General features: G+C 36.6%; 3 protein-coding genes across 5 annotated transcripts; 1 reads left to right on the top strand and 2 right to left on the bottom strand.

The window, feature by feature from the left end:
* Window positions 1–830: 830 nt before the first annotated feature.
* LOC113760780 (serine/threonine-protein kinase AtPK2/AtPK19-like) lies at window positions 831–6,490 on the top strand. The gene is made up of 7 exons (XM_027303498.1): window positions 831–916; window positions 1,525–2,486; window positions 3,820–3,902; window positions 3,976–4,096; window positions 4,214–4,387; window positions 5,172–5,279; window positions 5,676–6,490. Exons 2-7 carry the CDS (start codon window positions 1,815–1,817, stop codon window positions 5,961–5,963), a joined length of 1,446 nt encoding a protein of 481 aa, XP_027159299.1. The 5' UTR covers window positions 831–916; window positions 1,525–1,814; the 3' UTR covers window positions 5,964–6,490.
* A 6,250-nt stretch (window positions 6,491–12,740) lies between these two features.
* LOC113759282 (thioredoxin H-type-like) lies at window positions 12,741–15,122 on the bottom strand. Its single transcript, XM_027301848.1, has 6 exons — window positions 15,099–15,122; window positions 14,358–14,413; window positions 14,134–14,278; window positions 13,894–14,022; window positions 13,269–13,391; window positions 12,741–13,072 (listed from the first exon to the last, which is right to left on the bottom strand). The coding sequence occupies exons 1-6, from the start codon at window positions 15,120–15,122 to the stop codon at window positions 12,917–12,919; spliced, it is 633 nt and encodes a 210-aa protein (XP_027157649.1). The 3' UTR covers window positions 12,741–12,916.
* Window positions 15,123–16,217: 1,095 nt separating this feature from the next.
* LOC113760283 (probable inactive receptor kinase At5g58300) lies at window positions 16,218–21,281 on the bottom strand. 3 transcript variants are annotated; one of them, XM_027302838.1, is made up of 4 exons: window positions 20,779–21,281; window positions 20,626–20,686; window positions 17,507–18,869; window positions 16,218–17,087 (listed from the first exon to the last, which is right to left on the bottom strand). In XM_027302838.1, the coding sequence occupies exons 3-4, from the start codon at window positions 18,795–18,797 to the stop codon at window positions 16,459–16,461; spliced, it is 1,920 nt and encodes a 639-aa protein (XP_027158639.1). In that variant the 5' UTR covers window positions 18,798–18,869; window positions 20,626–20,686; window positions 20,779–21,281; the 3' UTR covers window positions 16,218–16,458. The 3 variants fall into 3 exon arrangements, with proteins under 3 accessions (XP_027158639.1, XP_027158640.1, XP_027158636.1); XM_027302839.1 differs by lacking the exon at window positions 20,626–20,686; XM_027302835.1 differs by lacking the exons at window positions 20,626–20,686; window positions 20,779–21,281 and adding an exon at window positions 19,307–19,864.
* Window positions 21,282–22,439: the final 1,158 nt, after the last annotated feature.

The raw sequence follows: 22,439 nt of genomic DNA, 5'->3' as shown, positions 1-22,439 counted from the left end.
ACCCGCCTCCACTACTTTTTAATTTTATGGGGTAATATAAAAAACGTCCCTTGAAATTTCTTTTAATATCACTTGGCACCCCTGAGATTTTAAAAATACTTACCTCCTTTAGTAATTGCAAAATGACTATTTAACTCTCACTTGATACATAATTTACATATCAAATAAATGAAGTTCAAAAATTTTAAAAAAAGAAACAAAAGTCACTTTATTCTCTTTCTCTTTTTTACAGCATTCTCTTTTACTCATTTTTTGAATGACTATGTAATTTTTTATTTGTAAATTATAATAAATTGAATTTTGTTTATCTTTTCATTTTTTGATTGTGATAGAGTGGAGTATAATTTATTTACTTATTTTGAGCTGATTTTTGTAATGATTAGTCGTATAATTTAAAGATTTTGGCACGAATTGAGAAGAATTTAGAAAAAAAATATAAAGTTTATAAGAAATGGATTTTGAACATATAGAATTAAATTAGCCAAGTGCATTTCTTTGTAAATATCTTTTTATTTTTAAAATTTATATTTTATGAATTATAGCATTATGATGTGGTAGCACTATTAGAAATTATTTGCTATGTGATGGTTTTGTTGAAGTAAATAAAGTGATTTAGGAGTATTTTTATTTAATAATTTGAAGGGTAGTTTAGAGATTTTAAAAATTTTATTACACAAATAAAAAAAATGAGGGAGATATGTGATATTTTTAAAACTCTAAAGGTGCCAGGTGATATTAAGAGAAACCTCAGGAGAGGTTTCTGATATTATCCCTAAATTTACGGACAAAAGTCAACAAATTATAAGCAGCGGCGACGCGACGTTTTATTCCTTTATTATTCTGTTGTTATTCTTCTTCTCCTCTCCGCTTTAGCTCCGTTCCAGAGTTGTTGTTCCCTCTGCAATCTCTTCTCCAGGTAAAATTCCACTCCAATTTCCTTTATTTCCGTTCAATTTACCTGTTCTATTGACTGGTTGAGTCGTTTTTGCAAGTCGTCTTCCTTTGGGGAAGAAAATAAAATTCGGATATAGACTCGTCCGCTTAGGGTTTCCGTTGATTCCTGTAGATTTGATTTGTTTATTAAATTGGTTGGTTGATACTTTTGAGTAACCGAATTTTCATGCATAGATCTTTGTTACTCCTGGGAACTTTATGGTTTTAAACTGGAATTATTTATTTTTGTTGTTCTGGTTGCTGATCTGAATTTGCCGCATGTAACGTAATTCTTTTTTTTTTTTGGTGCTTATGTGATTAGCTATTAGCAAAGGTACATTGGCATCGGTCTTTTTCAATAATGAAGCCTCTCTATGCTCTTCAGTGGGAACTATATTTTGCTTCCGTTGGTGGCTTTCATACCTTTTTTGGTTTTCTTTTAATCATTTTTTTTGGAAGCATTGGGGCCTTTGTCTCTGTATTTAGTGAAGTCCATAATCTTATCCTTCATTTTATGTCAGCATCTTTCTTGCCTTTTTTTTTTGCTGCATTTCTGTTCCTGACTTTTGCTCTTTCGTCTTTGAGTCGCAGCTTGTTGGCCTGATCTTCATGAATTCAAGAAGCACTGCTGCATCAACTGTTTCCTGTAAAGTGGGAAACAAGAAGAATCTCCTTTTCTTTATTTTGATTTGCCTATTTCCTAGATTTCTCGGAATCACTGTCATATTTATGAATTTCCTCTTGTTCAAGGCTATTGTTCGCTGTCCTTCATCCTCAACTCTCGTTCTACCTCCAAGTCAGATTCTTCTATAGTTATTAAGTTTGAAATTAGTCGACCATACCTGTCACTGTCCCTATCCCTTTCCTCCCTTGTTGTGGTCATGGTTTCCTCTCGGCTTCCAACTTTGGCCGGGAATGCCTTGACAAAGCCATTCAATGATCTCGTGTTTCTTCCAGTAGGACCTCTTGATGTCCTTCCGGAAGATCCAGTTGATCTGGACTTCGCTGACGTATTTGGTCCTCTACCAACTCAAGGACCTCAAAACCTGACCTTTGAGAATCCAATAAATGTTTTTGCTTCTCCTGATGCAAACGAGTTAACATTTGACGACCCAGACGTAATTTACAGCCGCTCCCATTCTTTGGTGGGTCCCACAAATTGTGTTAGTCAAGCTTTCAAGCTCAGCAAGCTCACACTACATGAGAGTGAGGAGTCACTGGAACTTGTAGAGCGAGTTAATGGAGAGGCTGAAGGAAGTTTTGAGAAATTATCCCTTGAAAGTTCTGTTCTAAAGAAAGCTATCGAAGATGATGGCGTGCCATTAAGTGCGATTGGACTTGAGGACTTTGAAGTTTTAAAGGTTGTTGGCCAAGGTGCATTTGCAAAAGTTTATCAGGTAAGGAAGCTTGGTTCATCAGAGATTTTTGCAATGAAGGTCATGAGAAAGGATAAGATTGTGGAGAAGAATCATGCTGAGTATATGAAAGCTGAGAGGGATATATTGACAAAAATTGATCATCCCTTCATTGTTCAGCTTAGATACTCTTTCCAGGTATTGATGTCAATCTTTTTATTGGGGTTGACCACGGAACCATATCTGTGGACTAATTAAGTTTTTTTTTAAACACATGTTCTGTTACTTGGTAATCATTCGCTTGTTGACTTGGAACTTAACGTAATGATTAGTATTCCAAAATGGATATACTTGTCTAAGACATAGACATTAACAATTTAACATGGAAGCCAATATGAAAAAGCACCATTTTCAATTGGGTTGGATTGCTATTTATAACCAGTGAGCAATGCAGGATTTACGTATTTAAATGATTTGTCAATTTTGTATTTATGTGTGTGTGTACGCCTCTCAGTGTATAAAATGCTTGGAGTAAATTGCAAAAGTAGTTATCCCTAATAACATGTTAATAGAGACTATGGTTGAAACTTCTTATTGCTGGGGTGCGATTTTAATAAGGAATTACTTTTGCTAATGATTATATAGAAAGAAGCTAGTGTAGCGCAACAGCATGACAATTGCTCCTGATTTACTTCAAATTGGATGCTTTAAACATACTGGAAACCACAAAATTTCAACTCTTGTACTTGAAACTTTTCGGATTTCTTTTGTATTCGTATGAGCTTGGATGGTGGTTGCAAATGTGAGATATCCTGGTTGAGATCCCAAACCGTTTGATCCGTTTGATTTGTGATATGTGTTAGCTCATGTATTGTTTGATTTAGGATATATGTGTTAGCTCATATATTGTCAGTGTCAAAATTTTAAAGGAAAAAAATATGTAGATCACAAGAGGAGTTTGGAAATTGATGTTTCAAATGATTAAATTTTTTTTTTAGTTAATATTTCCTAAATAACTGTCTTCTTATGGTTAAACTTAAAGAATTCAATCGCTTTTCATCCATTTTTTAGGATTCACTTTATGGTATACTTTGTTTTTTGCTTGATTAATTGGATGAATCAAGATAAATGTTGCTTTTGCTATGATGAGTCAGAGAAACAAAGTTACTTGGCAGATTATGGGCACAACATTTGCCAAATTTGAGTAGCTCAAAGTATAAAGGTTGGAAAGATATTGTCTTTGAAGTTAAAGTGATTGGCAGATAAACCTGTAATATATTTTTTCTTTGGTTATGTGTGAACTTAGAGTCATCCGTAACTGTGTCCCAGTTGTGGACTGTCACATTGCATTTGTTCCTATACTATTTCTTGATCTTTTATTAGTTGATAGTCTATGTACATATACTGCATCTTCCTACTATTATAAGACTACAAATTTTGGCCAACTATTTCATTGAATAGAAGTATTATTTCTTTCACTTGGGTTCACTTGGCCATCTAATTCTAATGATGGCCCATTATTTTGGTGTAGACTAAGTATAGACTGTACCTTGTGCTTGATTTTGTCAATGGAGGCCACCTTTTCTTTCAATTGTATCGCCAAGGCTTATTCAGGTACTGGAAATCACTTCTATTATACAATGTGAGAATGTTTAGAGTTTTCTGTCTAACACTAGCATCTGTTCAGAGAGGATCTGGCTCGAATATATGCAGCTGAGATTGTATCTGCTGTATCTCATGTACATGCAAATGGAATCATGCACAGGGATCTAAAGCCTGAAAATATACTTCTGGATGCAGAGGGACATGTAAGACATCTGTGTTTTTATTTTCTTTTCTGTGTTGGAGTTACTTATTGAGCCATATGCTCATGCGCTGTTGTTTGTGACATGCCTTATAAGTTTTCTTCCCTGTGCTGCATGCAGGTGATGCTAACTGATTTTGGCCTTGCCAAGCAATTTGATGAGAACACCAGATCCAACTCCATGTGTGGAACAGTGGAATATATGGCACCTGAAATTGTTGTTGGGAAAGGTCATGATAAGGCTGCTGACTGGTGGAGTGTAGGAATTTTGTTATATGAGATGCTAACAGGAAAGGTTAGTGTATTTATATACGTTAGACAACTTTCTTTAAAATTTTAAGTTTGAAATTCAAAGATGTGGCCATCCTCCATGTGGACAAAGAACTTGTGTAAGTTGCCATGCTATTTTGTGGATGCAATGATTTGTACATTGGTCTTGAGAATGCTTGTGGTAATCTTTGTTTCATTCTGGTGTTTTTTCAGTTTATGACAAATTGATGAAATCACCATTTTAGTTAGTTTTTCCCTTCTGCATTAAGTTGATAGCAGCCATAACTGTTTAGCATTTGCTTCGTTTAGAATTTAATCTTGCAAAGGGACACAATTAGTTTGAGAGTCTTTATATCCAACTTTCAGAATGGGAAACTAAAATTTGCATAGATGTGATTCTTTATGAGGAATAAAATGGGTGATTTTGATTTTATTCCCATTGATTTGTCCCTGTTTAATTATGTATGCAAGTGAAGAAATTTGTTTCTTAATGCTTGTTGTTATTGTTAAATCATGCGGTTATTGTCTGATGGAGCATCATGGCACACAATTATCAATTTCTTTTCCTTTGATTTGTTCTACTGTTGCTATCATCATCAGGATACTCATTTCCAAGTGGAAGGCAGGTGATATCATGCAATTCCTGCATTGCATTGATTTTTTGTGTAAAATAGTAATAATACTGTTTGCTTACCCATGAAGCCTATAACCAACCCAAATGGTTGCTAACACCTTATATTGCCATTGCCAATTCCAAATGTTTAATATTTTTATTATCGTTGTCTTACTTCTGATTACTGTGTTTGCAGCCGCCTTTTGTTAGTGGGAACCGACAGAAAATTCAGCAGAGGATTTTAAAGGACAAAGTCAAGCTCCCAGCTTTTCTATCAAGCGATGTGCATTCATTGTTGAAAGGGGTAAATAACCTTGTTCTCTTACACTTGTTAATGTTTCTGTTTAAGTTGGCTGAAGGTGCCCTTGATTTTTATAGTTTTACTTGAGCCTGGATAGCATTTGTAATTTCATATCAATGAAATAAGTTGTTATACTGAGATGAATTACTCTCTACAAGATTTTGGAAAGAGAGGGCAAGAGAAATTTAAGAAAAAAAGAAAAAAAAAACTGGGTCCATTTGGGATTGGGGAAATTTATCGACAATTATGTTGTATTTGGGATTGGGGAAATTTATCCTTATTTTATCTGCTTGCGTGATAATACCGTTCACGAATAATGCATTCAGATGTGCATGCTTTTCTCATTGCTAATTGTACAGTATGTGTGGTTTAATTAGTGTTTTCTATTCTTTTATTCAGCTATTGCAGAAGGACACAAGCAGACGGCTTGGAAGTGGTCCAACAGGTAGTGAAGAGATAAAAGGCCACAAGTGGTTCAGGTCTATTAACTGGAAGAAATTGGAGGCTCGCGAAATTCAACCAAGTTTTCTTCCAGAGGTTGCCGGCAAACATTGCATTGCCAACTTTGATGAGTGCTGGACCAACATGCCTGTAGTAGATTCTCCGGCTGCTAGTCCAAAATGTGCTGAGAATCCCTTCCAGGGTTTCACTTATGTGAGGCCTGCAGCTTCATTTCTACAATCTTGAGAAGTAATAAATATGACTTGTTAGTCGGCCCCTGCCCTGCATGGGCTCTGGTATTTAAAACCTGCTAGTCCAAAATGTGCTGAGAATCCCTTCCAGGGTTCCAACCATGTGAGGCCTGCAGTTGCATTCCCTTCCAGGGTTCCTACCATGTGAGGCGTGCAGCTGCATTCCTACAATCTAAGATAAACCGTAGTTTGAAGTGTTAGTTGGCCCCTTCATGGGCTCTGCTGTGTGTAAGCTCCAGTGCTCCTTTGTCGTGTTCTTCTTCGTCACTGGAGGTAGTATTTCTGAAGAATCCCGGGTGCTTTTTTTTTTTTTTTTTTTTTTTTTTTCATATTTTGTTTGTGTAGTGGTAATTATAGAAAATATTTGCACCTACCAAGAAATTAGTGTTCCTCGTGTGGTGTTGCAAGAGGTCATTAGTTTTGCCCAACGAGCGTCGATAATTAGGTGGAAACTAGGTCCGTCAATGGGGCTGGATTAGTTCGACTTTGGCTCGTTCGATATGAAAAAAAGTTCGATGAATCCAATCTTTTAGCGTGTCGGTTTGAGTTTGAATCTAAAAATTAGATCAGAATAAAATATGAGTCGAGTTTGGGTTTCATTAAACTTAAATTTGATATAGGCTCGATGCTTAAATTACTTATATATATAATGATATATATAATATTTGTTGTGAAACTAATAAAATAAACAATCAAAAGGAGGGATTGAAATAGTAGAGTGAGAAGATAGGAGAGAACTATAGTATTATTCACTGATCAAAGTACTTCCAGATTCCAAGGTTACAAATGAAGTAGGATTCACCCCTATATATAGGTGATCCAAGATAGAAGGTACATGAACCCTATTAAGTACTAATACATGAATTTAGTACTTCAAGTACATCCATAAATGGATTCATCTAATGTACCAATGAATCTAGGGAGAATACATGTGACTATCATCTAGAGAATATCAACGGACATCCACAACTTATCATTATTTCATAACACTCCCCCTTGGATGTCTATGACACAAAGAATATGCCTCGTTAAAACCTTACTAGGGAAAAACCCAGTGGGATAAAAACCCTAGTGAAGGAAAAAGAGTACACTATTCTTGTGTAATAAATTCTCCCCCTGATGCAAACATTATATGAGATCTTGTAGCCGACGCATACCAATATTCTTCACCAGTCTTTCAAACGTTGCAGTCGGCAAAGCCTTGGTAAACAAATCTGCCAAATTATTATCCGATCGGATTTGCAGTACATCAATCTCACCATTCTTCTGCAAATCATGAGTAAAGAAGAATTTTGGTGAAATGTGTTTCGTCCTATCTCCCTTAATATATCCTCCCTTTAATTGAGCTATACAAGCTGCATTATCTTCATATAAAATAGTTGGAGGAATTTTCTTCTCGGAGGATAATCCACAACTCTTTCGGATGTAGTGGGTCATTGATCTTAGCCAAATGCATTCTCGACTGGCTTCATGAATTGCTATTATTTCAGCATGATTTGATGAAGTGGCAGTCAAGGATTGTTTTGTAGAACGCCAAGAAATGGCTGTTCCGCCACAAGTAAAGAGATAGCCAGTCTGAGATCGCGCTTTATGTGGGTCAGACAAATACCCAGCATCAGCATATCCAAGCAACTCAGGCTTAGATTTATTTGAATAAAACAAACCAAGATCAATTGTTCCTTGGAGATAGCGAAAAATGTGTTTAATACCATTCCAATGTCGTTTTGTAGGCGAGGAACTAAATCTTGCTAATAAATTCACAGCAAATGATATATCTGGTCTTGTACAATTAGCAAGATACATAAGCGCACCAATTGCACTGAGATATGGTACTTCAGGACTAAGTATCTTTTCATGTTCCTCTTGTGGTCTAAAGGGATCCTTATAAGGATCCAATGATCTGACGACCATTGGGGTACTTAATGTATGTGCTTTATCCATACGGAATCGCTTTAATACCTTCTGGGTATAAGCAGTTTGGTGAACAAAAATTCCACCTTCTAAATGCTCAATTTGTAAACCAAGACATAATTTTGTCTTTCCAAAATCTTTGATCTCAAATTCTTTCTTCAAATATTCGACAGCCTTTTGGATCTCTTCAGGAGTTCCAATCAAATTGAGATCATCAACATATATCGCAATAATCACAAAATTTGACCCATTTCTCTTGATAAAAACACATGGACATATTGGGTCATTTTAGTTAAGCATTCATTGAGGCGGTTATACCACATACGTCCAGATTGCTTGAGCCCATACAAAGACTTTTGTATTCTAATAGAATACATATCTCTAGGATTTGATTTACATGCTTCAGGCATATTGAATCCTTCAGGGATTCTCATGTAAATATTATTGTCAAGATTCTTATACAAATAAGCAGTGACAACGTCCATCAGACGCATATCAAGTTTTTCATGCACTGCAATACTCACAAGATACCTAAATGTGATCGTATCCATTACAGGTGAATACGTTTCATCATAATCAAATCCAGACCTTTGTGAAAAGCCTTGGGCTACAAGTCTTGTTTTATATCTCACTATTTCATTCTTTTCATTCCTTTTTCTCACAAAAATCCATTTATATCCAACTGGCTTGACACCTTCAGGCGTTTGGACTACAGGCCCAAAAACATTTCTTTTAGCCAGTGAATCTAATTCAGATTGTATTGGCCTTTTCATTTTGGTCAATCATTTCTATGCCGACATTCATCAACCGATCTAGATTCATGATCCTCATCAACTTCTATAATATCAAGTGCTACATTTCATTAGGCTCCAATTAACTTTTCTATAATTTCATGCTCTTCAGGAGCTGGCTCTTCGGGAGCTGGCTCTTCAGGAGCGACCTCTTCAGGAGGTTAAATTTTGTCATGACATTTATTTAATCTCCGGAGATATTTGAAATCAATGTATACCTTATATAGGTAGGCCGGCCTTTATTTGTAGCACTTGTACATGTCCTTCAGGGACATCAATTTTAACCAGAGTATTTCCTGCAGGAATAGTTGATTTAATAACTCTTCTGGAGTCGATAAATATAATTTTCTTCAAATGAAGAATTTCTTGAACTTCTAGTTCACATTGTTTTGTATGAGGATCGAGGAAATCCAATTGTTCAGATGATTTCCTTTCGGTTGATCTTTTCCTCCCCCTAATGTCGGGATAGATCACTCATCAATAGATCATTCATCAATAGTTCACATAAATTTCTTTTGGAGCCATGTATAATATAAAGGGGGTATGTATAAATACTTGTCGACATTCAAATATTCTCACTTTTGCCAAATCATATATTCATTGGGATCAGTAAACTTCTGGTTTACTGCATGTGATGATTATAAATCAAATGAGAATAAAGATAACTATATCGATAACCATTACACCCTCGAATGATTAATATGATATAATCAACTTTCATCTGACTTGATTTTTATTATTATCTCATTCAGTGTCTCAATTTGATATCCATCTCGACGGATATCTTTAATAAATTTCTTCGAGTGTTGGGAGAGAGTAGTGCATTATTTACGACAATTTTGGTTCCTTCAGGAAAAATAGAGTGACTCTTCCAGAGCCCTCAATTAATTTTGCACTACCACTGATGGTATTAAATTTGTCTCTCCCATCTCCAAAGAAGAAAAATATCTTTTATTTGTCAATATAGTGTGCGCAGAAGCACTATTAACGAGACAAATGTTATCATCACCATTATTTGATCCCAAACATTTGGCATCCATTTCTTCTTCAGGAAGAAAATAAATGAAACTAAATATTGATAAAAGATACGAGAATAGACATATGCAAAGTAAATTGATAAAACTAACAACATATCAAACAACATACCAAAGTAATGGACAATCCTGCAAAACTAACAATATATCAAACATCTAGACAAATATTAAATATATGATCATTTTGCATCTTCAGGATGCTCAAAGAAATCGGCAATATCCAGGTGTGTCATGTCAGCATCATCATCATTATAAGCATTCTTTTGGTCGATAAAATTTGTCTCGACATCTTTGTCCTTCTTTTTCAATGATGCTTGATAGAGGTCAACAAGATGTTCAGCCGTACGACAGGTACGGGACCAGTGACCTTCCATACCACATCGGTAGCATTTTTCTTCATAAACTTTCTTTTCTCCTTCTTTCGGATCGTAGTTATTTTCCCCTTTTTGGGAAATATTTTGTTGCTTGCCACGGCTATAATCTTCACGAGGCACAAATCTACTACGATCACGTCCACGGCCACGGCCACGTCCACGGCTTCTTCCACGGCCACCTCTACGGCCACGTCCACGACCTCGACCAGAATTCGAAATTGAGTCCCATTCGCTTCAGGGAATGGACTCGCACCAGTTGGTCGGGACTCATGATTTTTCAGCAGTAATTCATTATTTTGTTCAGCCAACAGAAGACATGCAATAAGTTCAGAATATTTTTTAAATCCTCTCTCTCTATATTGCTGCTGCAGGAGCATATTAGAGACATGAAAAGTAGAGAATGTTTTCTCTAACATATTTTCATCAGTGACTTTTTCGCCACACAATGATAATTGAGAAGTAATTCTGAACATGGCTGAATTATATTCGTTGACAGATTTGAAATCTTGTAGTCGTAAGTGGAGCCAATCATATCGGGCTTTTGGAAGAACGACCAACTTCAAGTGGTCGAATATTTCTTTCAAATCTTGTCAAAGGACAAGAGGATCTTTGACAGTAAGATACTCTACTTTTAATCCTTCATCTAAATGATGACGAAGGAAAATCATGGCCTTAGCACGGTCTTGGTTTGAGGCATCATTCTCATCAACAATAGTATTACCAAGACCCATTGCCTCAAGATGAATTTCAACATCCAATACCCACGATAAATAATTTTTTCCAGAAATATCAAGAGATACGAACTCTTGTTTTGTGAGATTAGCCATAAGACTATGCAATAGATACGTAGGAAAGAATATTACCTTGATAAGTAGCCAAAAGTTGTTCGGGCAAAATCTTGACACGTTTCGTGCTTCACTTTTGCTTCGTGCCTTTCCTTCACTCAAAGTAGAGACTCGTGCTGATAACGTGTTGTAAAACTAATAAAATAAACAATCAAAAGGAGGGATTGAAATAGTAGAGTGAGAAGATAGGAGAGAACTATAGTATTATTATATTCACTGATCAAAGTACTTCCAGGTTACAAGGTTACAAATGAAGTAGGATTCACCCCTATATATAGGTGATCCAAGATAGAAGGTACATGAACCCTATTAAGTACTAATACATGAATTTAGTACTTCAAGTACATCCATAAATGGATTCATCTAATGTACCAATGAATCTAGGGAGAATACATGTGACTATCATCTAGAGAATATCAACGGACATCCACAACTTATCATTATTTCATAACAATATTTATATTTTAATATTATATATAATTATATATTCAAATATATTTTTATTAAATATTGAATATATACAAATTACAAAACACAAAAATACATTTGAAGACTCTTCTACTAGCTTTTTTGAGGGTCAATATTGGTAATGCATAATTAAAATTTTCAACTTTTCATATTGGTTGAGTAAATTTTTATGTTGGCATAATATTGATTGATTTATTTTTGGTCTAGAAACACAAATCATCAAACATGTTTGGATTCAAGTCACAAAACTATGAAGAAGTTCCAATCTTTGAAGATGTATTGGTTTATAATCACATATTTTATTACTATTTTTCATGTATTTTGAATGAATTAGATATAAATATTGTTGAAAATTTATTGATTTATGTACTTTTTAAAACCTATTACTTGTTCATTTAGTTTTAATGTCGTAGTCCTATGAATGTTAAATTAGTTTTACAATTCAATAGTTATAGTAATTATATTAAGAAAATTGAAGAGTAATAAGTGAACTTGGGTTAAGTCCGTATAATGCTCAAAATTCGAATATTTTATGAGTTGAGTATGATTATCACATTTAGCATCTCGAAACTCATAGCCGAAAGTCCAAAAGTGTTACAAATTAAATAAATTAATTCTGAATTTATGAAAATCCGGCTCATATGTCCCATTGACAGTCAGTGGAAACTGTCAAAAGATTGGGGCGACAATCCGTTGTAAGATAAGAAAGGCCCTCTTTAGCGACCTCAATTCGTGCATGTTCGCAACAGATGAAGAAAGGAGAAAATGCGAGGCTTGGGACACAACCTCATACGAGTTCGTTTTCTGCAAACAGGGACAAGGGCAAGCTCGTCTTTCAAAAGTGCATCCAGAAAATCTCCTCCAAAGTTCCAAACAATTAATAATCCATTGCCTTGATAGGAGAACATGGTGAAATTCACCCTTCATGCGATGCTCTGTGACCTGATTCCAGAAACTGGAATGGTGGTGGTTTTACAGACTATAGTAAGCATTAATTTCACCCAGGAGGTTTTGAAATTCCGCCATCAAGATCATGTTAAACAACAGAAATATGCAATGAATAAAATCCAAGTAAATCCCTTAATTAGCAAGAGCATTAGGATTGGCATTTCCATCTCTGAGATCCGATTTTCGAGATAAACTTTCCCCTTCCATTGCTCTCTCTTTTGCTGCAGTTCCGCTTTAGCAGCTTCAAGTCAATACCGCTTGGGGAAAAAAAAAAGTAGGATATGTACATGGGAGCTCGTCTCACGTTATGTTAATGAATAACTTTATGATGCAGTAATATCGCTTGAAGATAAAACAAAAATGAAAAGGGTTTCAATTACTGTTTGGTACATCATCATCCTTGGACAGTAGTTTCTTGTAAAAATCTTCATTCCTCTTCCCAATATCTTCATTTTCCCATGGAAAGTTATTCTACTTGAACTAAAGTGATGTTCTTTGCAGTACCAAAGATTAGAGTATCAAAATTGCTGAAGAAAATTGATATACGCCTCAGACATTCGGAAGACAGGCAACTCAATCATGGGGTTGTCGGATCTGAACAAGATTCAGCAATGGCCATTGTCTTCTTTTGGAGATCTTGTTTGTTGTCACCTACAAGTTTGTCTACCATTTTGCCATCTCTGAGGAAGAAAATCGTAGGAGTGGCTTTGATTTCCCACGAATTACTGAGCTCCTGTTCCAAACTATATCAAATTTTAGTAGTTTTTGATGGACGATATCCAGTGTATGTGCATGTGTTTGTATATGATCTGTGTCTGTGTATATGTGGCATCTGATCAGAAGGAGCAAAGCTAAACTTATGCTTTAAGATGTTGATCCCTTCTTCCAAAGGAAGTAATGCAAAAACAAGAAAAAAAAGATTGACTTACGGCTAACTCATCTACATCCACTGTCAAGAATAGCATGAAGGGATATTTGTCTGCAAGTTCATTGTAGGCAGGTGCAATGGATCTACAAGGATTGCTCCATGATGCACTGAAATTGACCACAACCTATAGGATAGGACAGTATCAAACATTAAAGTTGTGTGAAGGAATGAGCAGTGTGGATTCAGAATTCTGAACTCATATAACGTGTTTCCTTTCTATATTTCGAATCAAGAATCAACATGGACAGACACATCATAAAGGGAAAAAATGAAATTACTTAAAGCGACAGTTTTCAAGAATCCATGAAGAAATTAATCATGAACTGGATTCACACTCATATTCGTTAATATATCATGCTGGCTTGCGAGTCATTACCAGATGGAACACTTTCAGTGCAATGTTTTAATTAATTCACCTGGCCAAATTTTGGAAAAAAAAATGGTAAAATGTTGTCTTGGCTTTGATGGCCATTATAATTAGTCATGCTTTTACTGTTTTTTTTTTCCTTTTCCTTTTCTTCCACAACACAAGATCAATCAACGTCCAAACTTAGGATGCTAGAATTCACAGATAAATGTTTTTTTTTTTTGCAGCAGTACAGAAGACAAACAGTGGAGATACTTACTATTTTGCCATCCCTGTTCGCTTCTGACAACTTTTCTTCCCACTTATCCACAGTGGTTACGAGATGGACATTTCTGTAGGCGAGCTCTGCAGTAGGCAATTGAGAATGTGCATCATTTCCTGTATTTAACTGCATGGATCATAATACTTTACAAGTCCCAATTGATATAGATAAAACAAATAATTTCCATTCAAGAAGCATAAAATAAATAAGTTATAGGGCAAAGGAAGGCAATGACACAGTAAGCTTGAAATAGAAACTGAAGCTAGTCCCAGTCGTCCGTGAATACGTTCTTAAGGCATGCTCATCAACTGAAAAGGTTGGTGACTTTTTTTTTGTTTTTTCACCGGGAAGTAAAAGCATGTGACAGCCGGCACCCAAAAAGCTGAAGGCAACTGTATCAGGTAAAGATGGGGATAAAAAGAACAGCCAATATTGAACATAGCTTAACTCCAATAATTTACCTTAGTCCAGCAAAGTCCCATCGAGAATGGACAGCTGAACCTTCAACTAAAGCCACCTACAAAGAGAAAATCCATGGGATTAAGATGTTATAAGGCACTATGTTGAACAAATGATGCAGTTGGTAAGCCACGATATACGTTCATATTCAGAATCAACTTCAACGAAAGCTTCCTACAAGGAGAAAATCTGCGGAATATGCATTTGGAAGGTCAAGATACATGGTACATAATCAAAATCAACTGTAAAACTCTACAAGCAGTTCATAGCTAGAAGTTTCTGTAAACATTCCCTTTCTAATTCAACTTGAAGTAAAGATTAAACTATTGATGATTGTCGTCTTAGAATTTCAACATAATGACGCGATGCCCTTTACTAGCCAAGCGAAGCTTTTGCTGAACAGATAACATGTGGCGAATAATTCTCAATTGTCATATGCAGCTGTATCTTTCCTTCTATCATAAATGTTTGGGATTTACTTGAATCTTTGTGCCCAGAGCATTGGATAGGTGTTTACATCCTCCCTAGGGCATTAAGGACATGAATTTCCAATCTAGCCTATGTTATCAATGTTTTGCCCTGAGCTCAAACCTCAAAATGATGGATAGCAGATTCGCATTATTGGTTCAAGCCCTTGGATATAACTTCCTATAGCATCGTCGGCCTATCTAATTGTGCATCTCTTCTTCGCGCAGAAGTTTTGACATCTTCCTGGATATCTCTAGTTTCTTCCTCACTCATACCTGCATAACCTGTTCTCCGCTCATTGCATGATTACATATTTGCATCTCATCTGTTTCAGTTATTTATTAAGCCCCATATTGCATTTTCCTGAGCCAGTTATGTTTCCTTCTCAACGCAGGTACACGGAGATTCTGTATTAGTAGTAGTAACTTCTAATAAATGGCTGCACTTCCATTCACCAGCTGGCCGCCGAGAGGCTTGGAGCATGAAAACAGATACGGGAACAAGAAAACAGCAAAATAACAGAAGAAGAATTTGTTGCATAATAAAGGATTCCACCATCGTCAATTGGATGAAAGGATAAAAATCTATACAGGATATAAGCTCACGGAGAAATGTTCGTGTACAATAAATCCAAAAAATAAAGCAAGATTACCTCAGGATCATGAAACGAACCACCCTTGGCCTGGGGTAATTCAGCATTTTTGGGGCAGAAACAAGGAAATAAAAAGAAACCCAAGAAGATAAAATTGCGGAGAATTAGTAGACTCGTAAGATTGAGGCGGGGGGAATGGAGAGGACAGCCAACGAAGGCGCGCAATGTCGTTGTGGTTAACTAACTTCTGAAACTTTTCTTCATTAAAAAAAAAAAAAAGCAAATATCAAAATATGCATATAAGACGAGAGAAATTGATCAACCATAATACGGAGAAACTGTTAAGCCTTGGAGCAATACAAAAAAGTTCTCTAAAATTAGATATGTCACCTAGGAGCAGAGGGGGAAAATGTTTAATTGAAAATTTCCTTTGTTATATATATATAAGACGAAAGATAGAAAATTCGTATGATTTTTTCATAGAAACATTATCCAATAGTGGTAATAATGATCCACGTTTTAAATGAGTGGAATTTATTTCGTAATCAAATTATGATTTTTTTTAATTTTAATCTAAGAGTATAATAAGCAAAAGATATCAGAAGTGAGTATTTTGTTATTACCTCCCATTTGAAGCGGTACATATCATAATAACTAGTAAAATATAGGAGCTAGCCATATATTATTGAAAGTATGGTTAATTCTGTTGTTCTCAATTCTCATCCCTTCTTTTTTATTTTGTGTGTGTGTTCTCATCCTTAATATGCAGTATATGCAAAACAAACAAGATCGAGGCTTGATATTCTTTCAATCAACAATTTGAATATATATATTACGAAACCATACATTGCCAGCCCCCTGATTTTAGAAAGACCTAAAATGGTGTGTCCAGCAAAACCAATAAAGGAAAATCCTCACATGATGGTGCAGCAAATGCACTGTTGGAGCATGGTTGCATTACCTAGAATCAAAGTAAACAGTAATAATAGTCCAAGTCCTAGGTAGCTCTGGGCTTTACAGATGGGGAAGAACCTGAACTCATTTTAAGGTGTATGCACATTAGAGCCCTTGGACCTATTGTCCTCAGAGGAGGGTCTGTTCTCCAGCTCTGATTGCCTGATATCCTCCATCAGCCGAACAACTTCATCCATCGAAGGGCGCATGTCCGGTGCCTTCGCTACACAAGAAAGTGCAATCTGAAGCATCTGCACCATCTCTTCTTCAACATTTTGGTACTTCATCAGTTCCACATCAAAAACCTCAGCAGTCCATTCCTCTCGAACAACAGACCGCACCCATCTGGGTAGATCAATCACATCATCATGCCCTGAAGAATGGATTGGGGATTTGCCTGTAAGCATCTCGAGTAGAAGCACACCAAAGCTATAGACATCAGATTTTTGTGTGGCTTTTCGTGTCTCAATCACTTCAGGAGCATGGTAACCAATTCCTCGAGTTTTCACGCCCAGAAAATTCATGACTGGATTTAAGCCAATGTCTGTTATGCAACCATCCTGTTCTTTGTTGAGGAGTACGTTGGAGGACTTAATGTTGCCATGTGAAAATCTAGCACCACCTTCAGAATGAATGTGTGCAATGCCTCTCGCCGCTCCAAGCGATATCTTCATTCTTGAGTCCCAGTCTAGTGGAGTTATTCCTGCACCTCTATTACCTGCTAAGGTAATATAATTAACAATTTGACGATTGACATGATAAATCCTGACGACAGGTAAGTATTGAACATTGACATGCAAGAATAATGGGTTCCTGATGTGTTACTTTCACAAAGATGCTCTCTGTTTGGATTTTGGAATGTTGCGAGTTTTAATTCGTAAGAATCGCCTTGAAACAATGATCATGAGATTACGTCTATCTTTCACGGATACAGATACAAGAAAGCTCGATTGGCAAAGTATTTTTGGTTCCGGATCTTTCTTTCTCTGATTGAAGGTATTGAAGAAGTATTGACTACTTAGCAAACGGTTAAGTTCAAAAAATAATTAGGTTCTATCATGATCATGAGGTGCAAATAGCAATTAACAGGGATTGAAAGAAATGCTATGAAAAATTGAGGACTGAAGTGAATGATACCATGTAATGATGCTGACAAGCTGCCGGCAGGCATGTATTCGTGAACTAGCAGCTTCTCATCCTTGGAATAGTAGTAAGCCCGCAGGGGTACGATGTTAGTATGGTGCCCTACACTCCGAAGAGCATCCATGTGCTGTTCAAATTCCTTCTTTCCAATCCCTACTTCCCTCAGCCTTTTCACCACAACACTTATTCCCTCGTCCAGAACAGCTTTGTACGTTGTGCCATAGGTCCCTTTTCCAAGAACTTCAGCAGAAGCCCTTAGTAAATCTTCAAGATCAAAGTTATAAGAGCATCCATCAAAGAACACCAATTTGTTCTTCTCAGCTTCTTGTACTCCGCTTCCAAAATCTTCCGGCTTCGCACTTTTTCCACCATTTGACACCTTTCCTTTCATCACAACACTGTCGCCACTGTCTTTCTTTTTCAAACAGAAGAACAAGAACATTACCCCAATAAGTAGTAGTATAGAAGATCCCCCAATTATAATGGCAACAATAGCTCCGGTGCTGAGTTTCTTGGAGTTAGCCACATGCTGTTTTTCGGGAATGATAGGAGGAGATGGCAAAGTGTCAGGTAAAGGAGAAGGTGATGGGGATACTGCAGAGCAATAAGTCAGAGGTGGCCCACATAAATGAGGATTTCCAACAAATGAAGACATTGAAAAATTCTGAAGGGAGCCCGGGATTGGACCATACAGCAAGTTGTGACTCACGTTCAACACCTTGAGCCTTGGGAGATTCAAATTTGGAATAGCTCCAGAAAATGAGTTAAACTGGAGGTTCAACACGGACAACCGCGTCAAGTTCATTATTGTTGATGGAATTTCTCCAGTAAAAGAATTAAAAGAAAGATCCATCACCCCAAGTCGAGGAGAGAAAGAGAGAGGAAGTTCACCAGAAAAGTTGTTGTGATGAAGATAAAGGGATTTGAGGGAAGGGATTGAAAGAATATCAGAAGGAAGACTTCCATTTAGATAATTGGATCGCAAGCTAAGGATTCTAAGAGCGTCTAACTTTCCAATAGTATTTTCTGGGATGGAACCACGGAGCCCAACACCTGGGAGATGAATGGCAGTCACTCTGGTTCGATCCTTATTGCAAGTGATGCCATTCCAGGAACGGCAAATTTGAGCACCAGAACTCCAGTTCAGCTTTCGAAGATGAGGAACAGATTTGGCAAAGTCCAGTAGGGCCTGTCTGTCAGAGTTCAGATCCGCAATAATTTGGTGAAGAGATGAAAGTTGAAGAAAAAGGAAAAGAAGAACTGCAAATGTGGAGTGGAGTTTCATTTGACCATCCACACTTCAGGACGTGAGCCTTTCAGACTGATTCCAGCTTCTATTTAGTTCTTGCTGCTGCTCCTGGATCATTAACCAAAGACCATGAGAACGTGTAAATAGTTGGCCTAAGGTTTTCAGCAAAGGAGCCAATTAATGCAGATTGGGGATTACAATTGCTTATGACTTTACTCCAGACATGTGACGGAATGGACTTTATGACCACACTATCAACGATCTTAAGTCAGAAAATGAATGCAAAATACTCAATCCAAAATAACACATAGCAATTGCAAAAGCAAAAATAAAGGCAGCTTTCCTTATCCTTGAGAAAATCCAGGCACAACATTTTCTGTCGCTGCTAATTTAGAGTTCCCTCATAAATGGTACAAAGAAAACTGCACTAATTTTAAATGAACCCGGGCAAAGATACGACAGAAATTCATAAAGAGAATAGCAGCTTCCTAAAATTCATACTCATTTTTCATACAAGATATCATTTGGAGGAACAGCAGGTTTACCAATTTCAAGTAGCTCATTTAGCAGTGATTGTTCTGGGATTGATGACACCAGAAAGCAAGAGCTATCTGTTGATTAACTGAACCGCTGAAGGAAAGATCAGGACTCATTGAGATGATTGATCTGGTTCTTCACTATTTGTTCTCATACAGAAAAGAGCATCCTTTTTGCAGCTTTTTCACAGCCAAAAGTCAAATTCTTTTCTTATTTGAGACTCTTCATTTGCGAAGACAGGATACAAGACCGAGACGGCAATAAATGACTCTTCCTGTCTTCCACAATAACATATTGACAGTCATGAGACTGCAACCGAGTCTGTGGAATGCTTTTCAAACGCAATACTATATTTGGACTAATTATCTAAACTCTTGGCTCCATGCCAAGAAAAGTTATTCAAACTTAGACATGCTATTGAAACTTGCATCCTAATATTCACAGGGGCAAAAAGTAGTGGACTTGAATCGAAAACCAAGGATAGCTAAGAGAGTAAAGCAGATGCCCACTTTCATAGGCACTCCTCATTAATGGACTCTATCAACTCATCTCACCTTCATCTCAAGTAAATGATTGAAGTGCCATTGTAACCATAGGTGAAAGTTTATCACTTGATCAGAAAAGGAAAAGCTACAAAAGCAAAAGTGTTGGTAATTGACTTTCGAGTGGTGGAAAAGTGGATCTCACTTTTTGGAAACATTAATATTATACTTGTAATCTTCTAGTACTAGAACAGTCGGCAAGAAACTTAAACACCAATTCAAATAGTAATCCAAATGAAAAAGCTAGCATAGAAAATCCAAACAAAAAAAGGAAAAGGGCATACATAAAGCAAAAGCGAGCCCAGGCCTACAAATTTTAAGTGCAAAAGTAAGGGAATTCTATGCCAGAAAGTAGACCTAGCACATCCCCAAGCACTAACATAACATGTCACTCATTTTGTTTCCTAAAAACGCAATTTGGATTCGTTCCAATGACAATTAGACTCTTTCGAATTGTATCTTCAACAAGAAGAGTCATTAAGCGCTTCATCCTATCTGATTCCGCCCGTTGCTTAACTAGGGAGGGGAACAAAAGAGAGGTTCTCTCACTGGTGTGTGTGTGTGTGTTTTTTTTCCTTTCTCCCCCCCCCCAACCCACCCCTTTTTTTTAATTGGTGGGGCGGGGGAGTGGGAGTTGTCAGACTGAGACATCTAAAGCCGATGGGCAATGCAATAAAAAAACGTCAGTTGTAGCTTCAAAGTTCGTGAAATACTTGCTAAAGAAATTAAACATACGTCAGAAACATGAGCGATATGTAGAAGAAGACACAGGTGACAAAACTCACAAATGGGAAGGCCGGAGAATTTGTGCAAACATAAATTTCAGCACCCTGCAGCTATCAGATACTGTCAATCACCAAGCAGCAAAAGATTTCAAGAAGAGAAGCACCAATAAAAGGAAGGGGGAAGGGGGATGAAACCTGATGATTATACCGTACCTCTGTATCCACTCCCGAGTAGATACATCTAAACAGCAGAAAGGGTGTGTGTTTCTACTCTTTATGCGAAGCCTGCTGTACTCAAAACAGACTCGGGGCGCTGTGGGAACATTTGAAATAAGGCCTCCAACGGCTTTCTGATTCTGCTCTATAGAGTACCAGTTATGACGTTAATTCCTTCCATAAAAGCCTCCAATTTTTTCCTGAGCCTGATTCAAGATTTCCCATCTGCCCATTAATGCAAATACGTCCATTTCTCTTCCTCGTCACTCACTGTAAATTGTCGGCAACAACATTTAAGGCTTTTTAGTATGATGATGGTAATCCCAACAAAATTTGGCACAGGCGTCTTATGTGTCCTTTAGACTCTTTACAGTACCCCCTACTCCTCCTATATTGTAGCATTCATTATTAGACAACCCAAAATTCATCAGAAAACTAGTGAAGAAGGACGCTCCACCATATTATCCATTCACGAACGCTCACAAAAGCAGAGATATAGAGTAGAGTACATGGATGGCTATATGGCTCTTGGTGACGTTGGGGAGTTTTTTCGTCTTTGATTGCGGGGAGTGCATAATTAGTTTAGGTACTTTCGTCCAGCAACATGGAATTAATTGCTAATAATAATGAATCATCGCTTTGCTACTTACTAAGCTGTAAGCGGGGACCAATATCAACTTAGTTATGGCTTTCCTCTTGTTCTTAATTATGGAGTAGTCAACAAAACAGCTGGGAACAAGATTAATTATTATCGCCACAAAAAAATTAATCCAGACATAAGTACTAGTAAATCAATCTTGCATTTGTAGATCATACCACCCCTTTTCCAGTTGCCTATAGCACCCATTGGACCAGAATTGGATCTCAATTGCAGCTGTTCCTTTCAATCCAACCATAAAAGCTAGACAGTAATACTGATGCATACCCTTTTTTTATTTTCTGTGACAGTCTTGCTTGCTCTAAAAATTGGATCGCTGGCAGTGAATGGGTTTATATATATATATATATATTTATTTATTGATTACTCTTTTCATTCTTTATTGTATTCGGTACATTATTTGCTAGTATTTATACGGCGAAACGCTGGTTTACCAACATTAGCGTTGAATACCGATACATTATTAGAACACAGTGTTGATGGGCTTTTCTTCTTCTTCCTTCGTTGTTGCAACTAGGGTGCAAACGAATTGAATCGAATCGAGTTTTGGCCTAATCGAATTGAGTCTCAAGTTAATTTTACGAAACTCGAACTCGATGGGATCAAAATGGGCTTAAAAATAATAGTTATTTTATTTTCAAAAAATAAAAAAATAATTATTTTATTTTTAAAAATAAATAAAATAATTATTTTTTAAATAAATAATAAAATATTAATTATATATATAATTTTACTAACGAGTTTGATATTTTTGAACTCGAATTCGATTTGATTAATTCGAGTTCGATATTGATCGATCTTGACTCGAGCTCGTATTCGAATAGTTGCAACGAAAACAACAGACTAAAGAGGAATTTTACAAGGAAAAAAAAAAAAGAAAACACGAGAGCCTGTTTTTGGTGAACTGTAATCACCTAACTATTTTGATCAGTAACCTGATCAAATTCTCCGTATACACTGACGTTGACTAGCAGTAATAGCTTATCTGGTCAAGCGCCAC

Source organism: Coffea eugenioides, chromosome 2 (genome assembly GCF_003713205.1).
Source record: "Coffea eugenioides isolate CCC68of chromosome 2, Ceug_1.0, whole genome shotgun sequence".
NCBI classification, from domain to species: domain Eukaryota; kingdom Viridiplantae; phylum Streptophyta; class Magnoliopsida; order Gentianales; family Rubiaceae; genus Coffea; species Coffea eugenioides.
Note: the sequence above shows the minus strand (reverse complement) of the source record. Positions and strands in the feature narration are given on the sequence as shown.

Bases quoted from the DNA above. Each gene is read 5' to 3' on its own strand.
- LOC113760780 (XM_027303498.1), top strand. From the start codon at position 1,815: ATGGTTTCCTCTCGGCTTCCAACTTTGGCCGGGAATGCCTTGACAAAG. The intron at 3,903-3,975 runs GTACTGGAAATC...GCATCTGTTCAG, and splicing joins TATCGCCAAGGCTTATTCAG to AGAGGATCTGGCTCGAATAT. The intron at 4,388-5,171 runs GTTAGTGTATTT...CTGTGTTTGCAG, and splicing joins ATGAGATGCTAACAGGAAAG to CCGCCTTTTGTTAGTGGGAA.
- LOC113759282 (XM_027301848.1), bottom strand. From the start codon at position 15,122: ATGAGCGGAGAACAGGTTATGCAG. The intron at 14,023-14,133 runs GTGTCATTGCCT...TGATCCATGCAG, and splicing joins GTTTCTATTTCAAGCTTACT to TTAAATACAGGAAATGATGC. The intron at 13,392-13,893 runs GTAAGTATCTCC...CCTATCCTATAG, and splicing joins CGAACAGGGATGGCAAAATA to GTTGTGGTCAATTTCAGTGC.
- LOC113760283 (XM_027302838.1), bottom strand. From the start codon at position 18,797: ATGAAACTCCACTCCACATTTGCAGTTCTTCTTTTCCTTTTTCTTCAA. The intron at 17,088-17,506 runs GTATCATTCACT...TTACCTTAGCAG, and splicing joins CTTGTCAGCATCATTACATG to GTAATAGAGGTGCAGGAATA.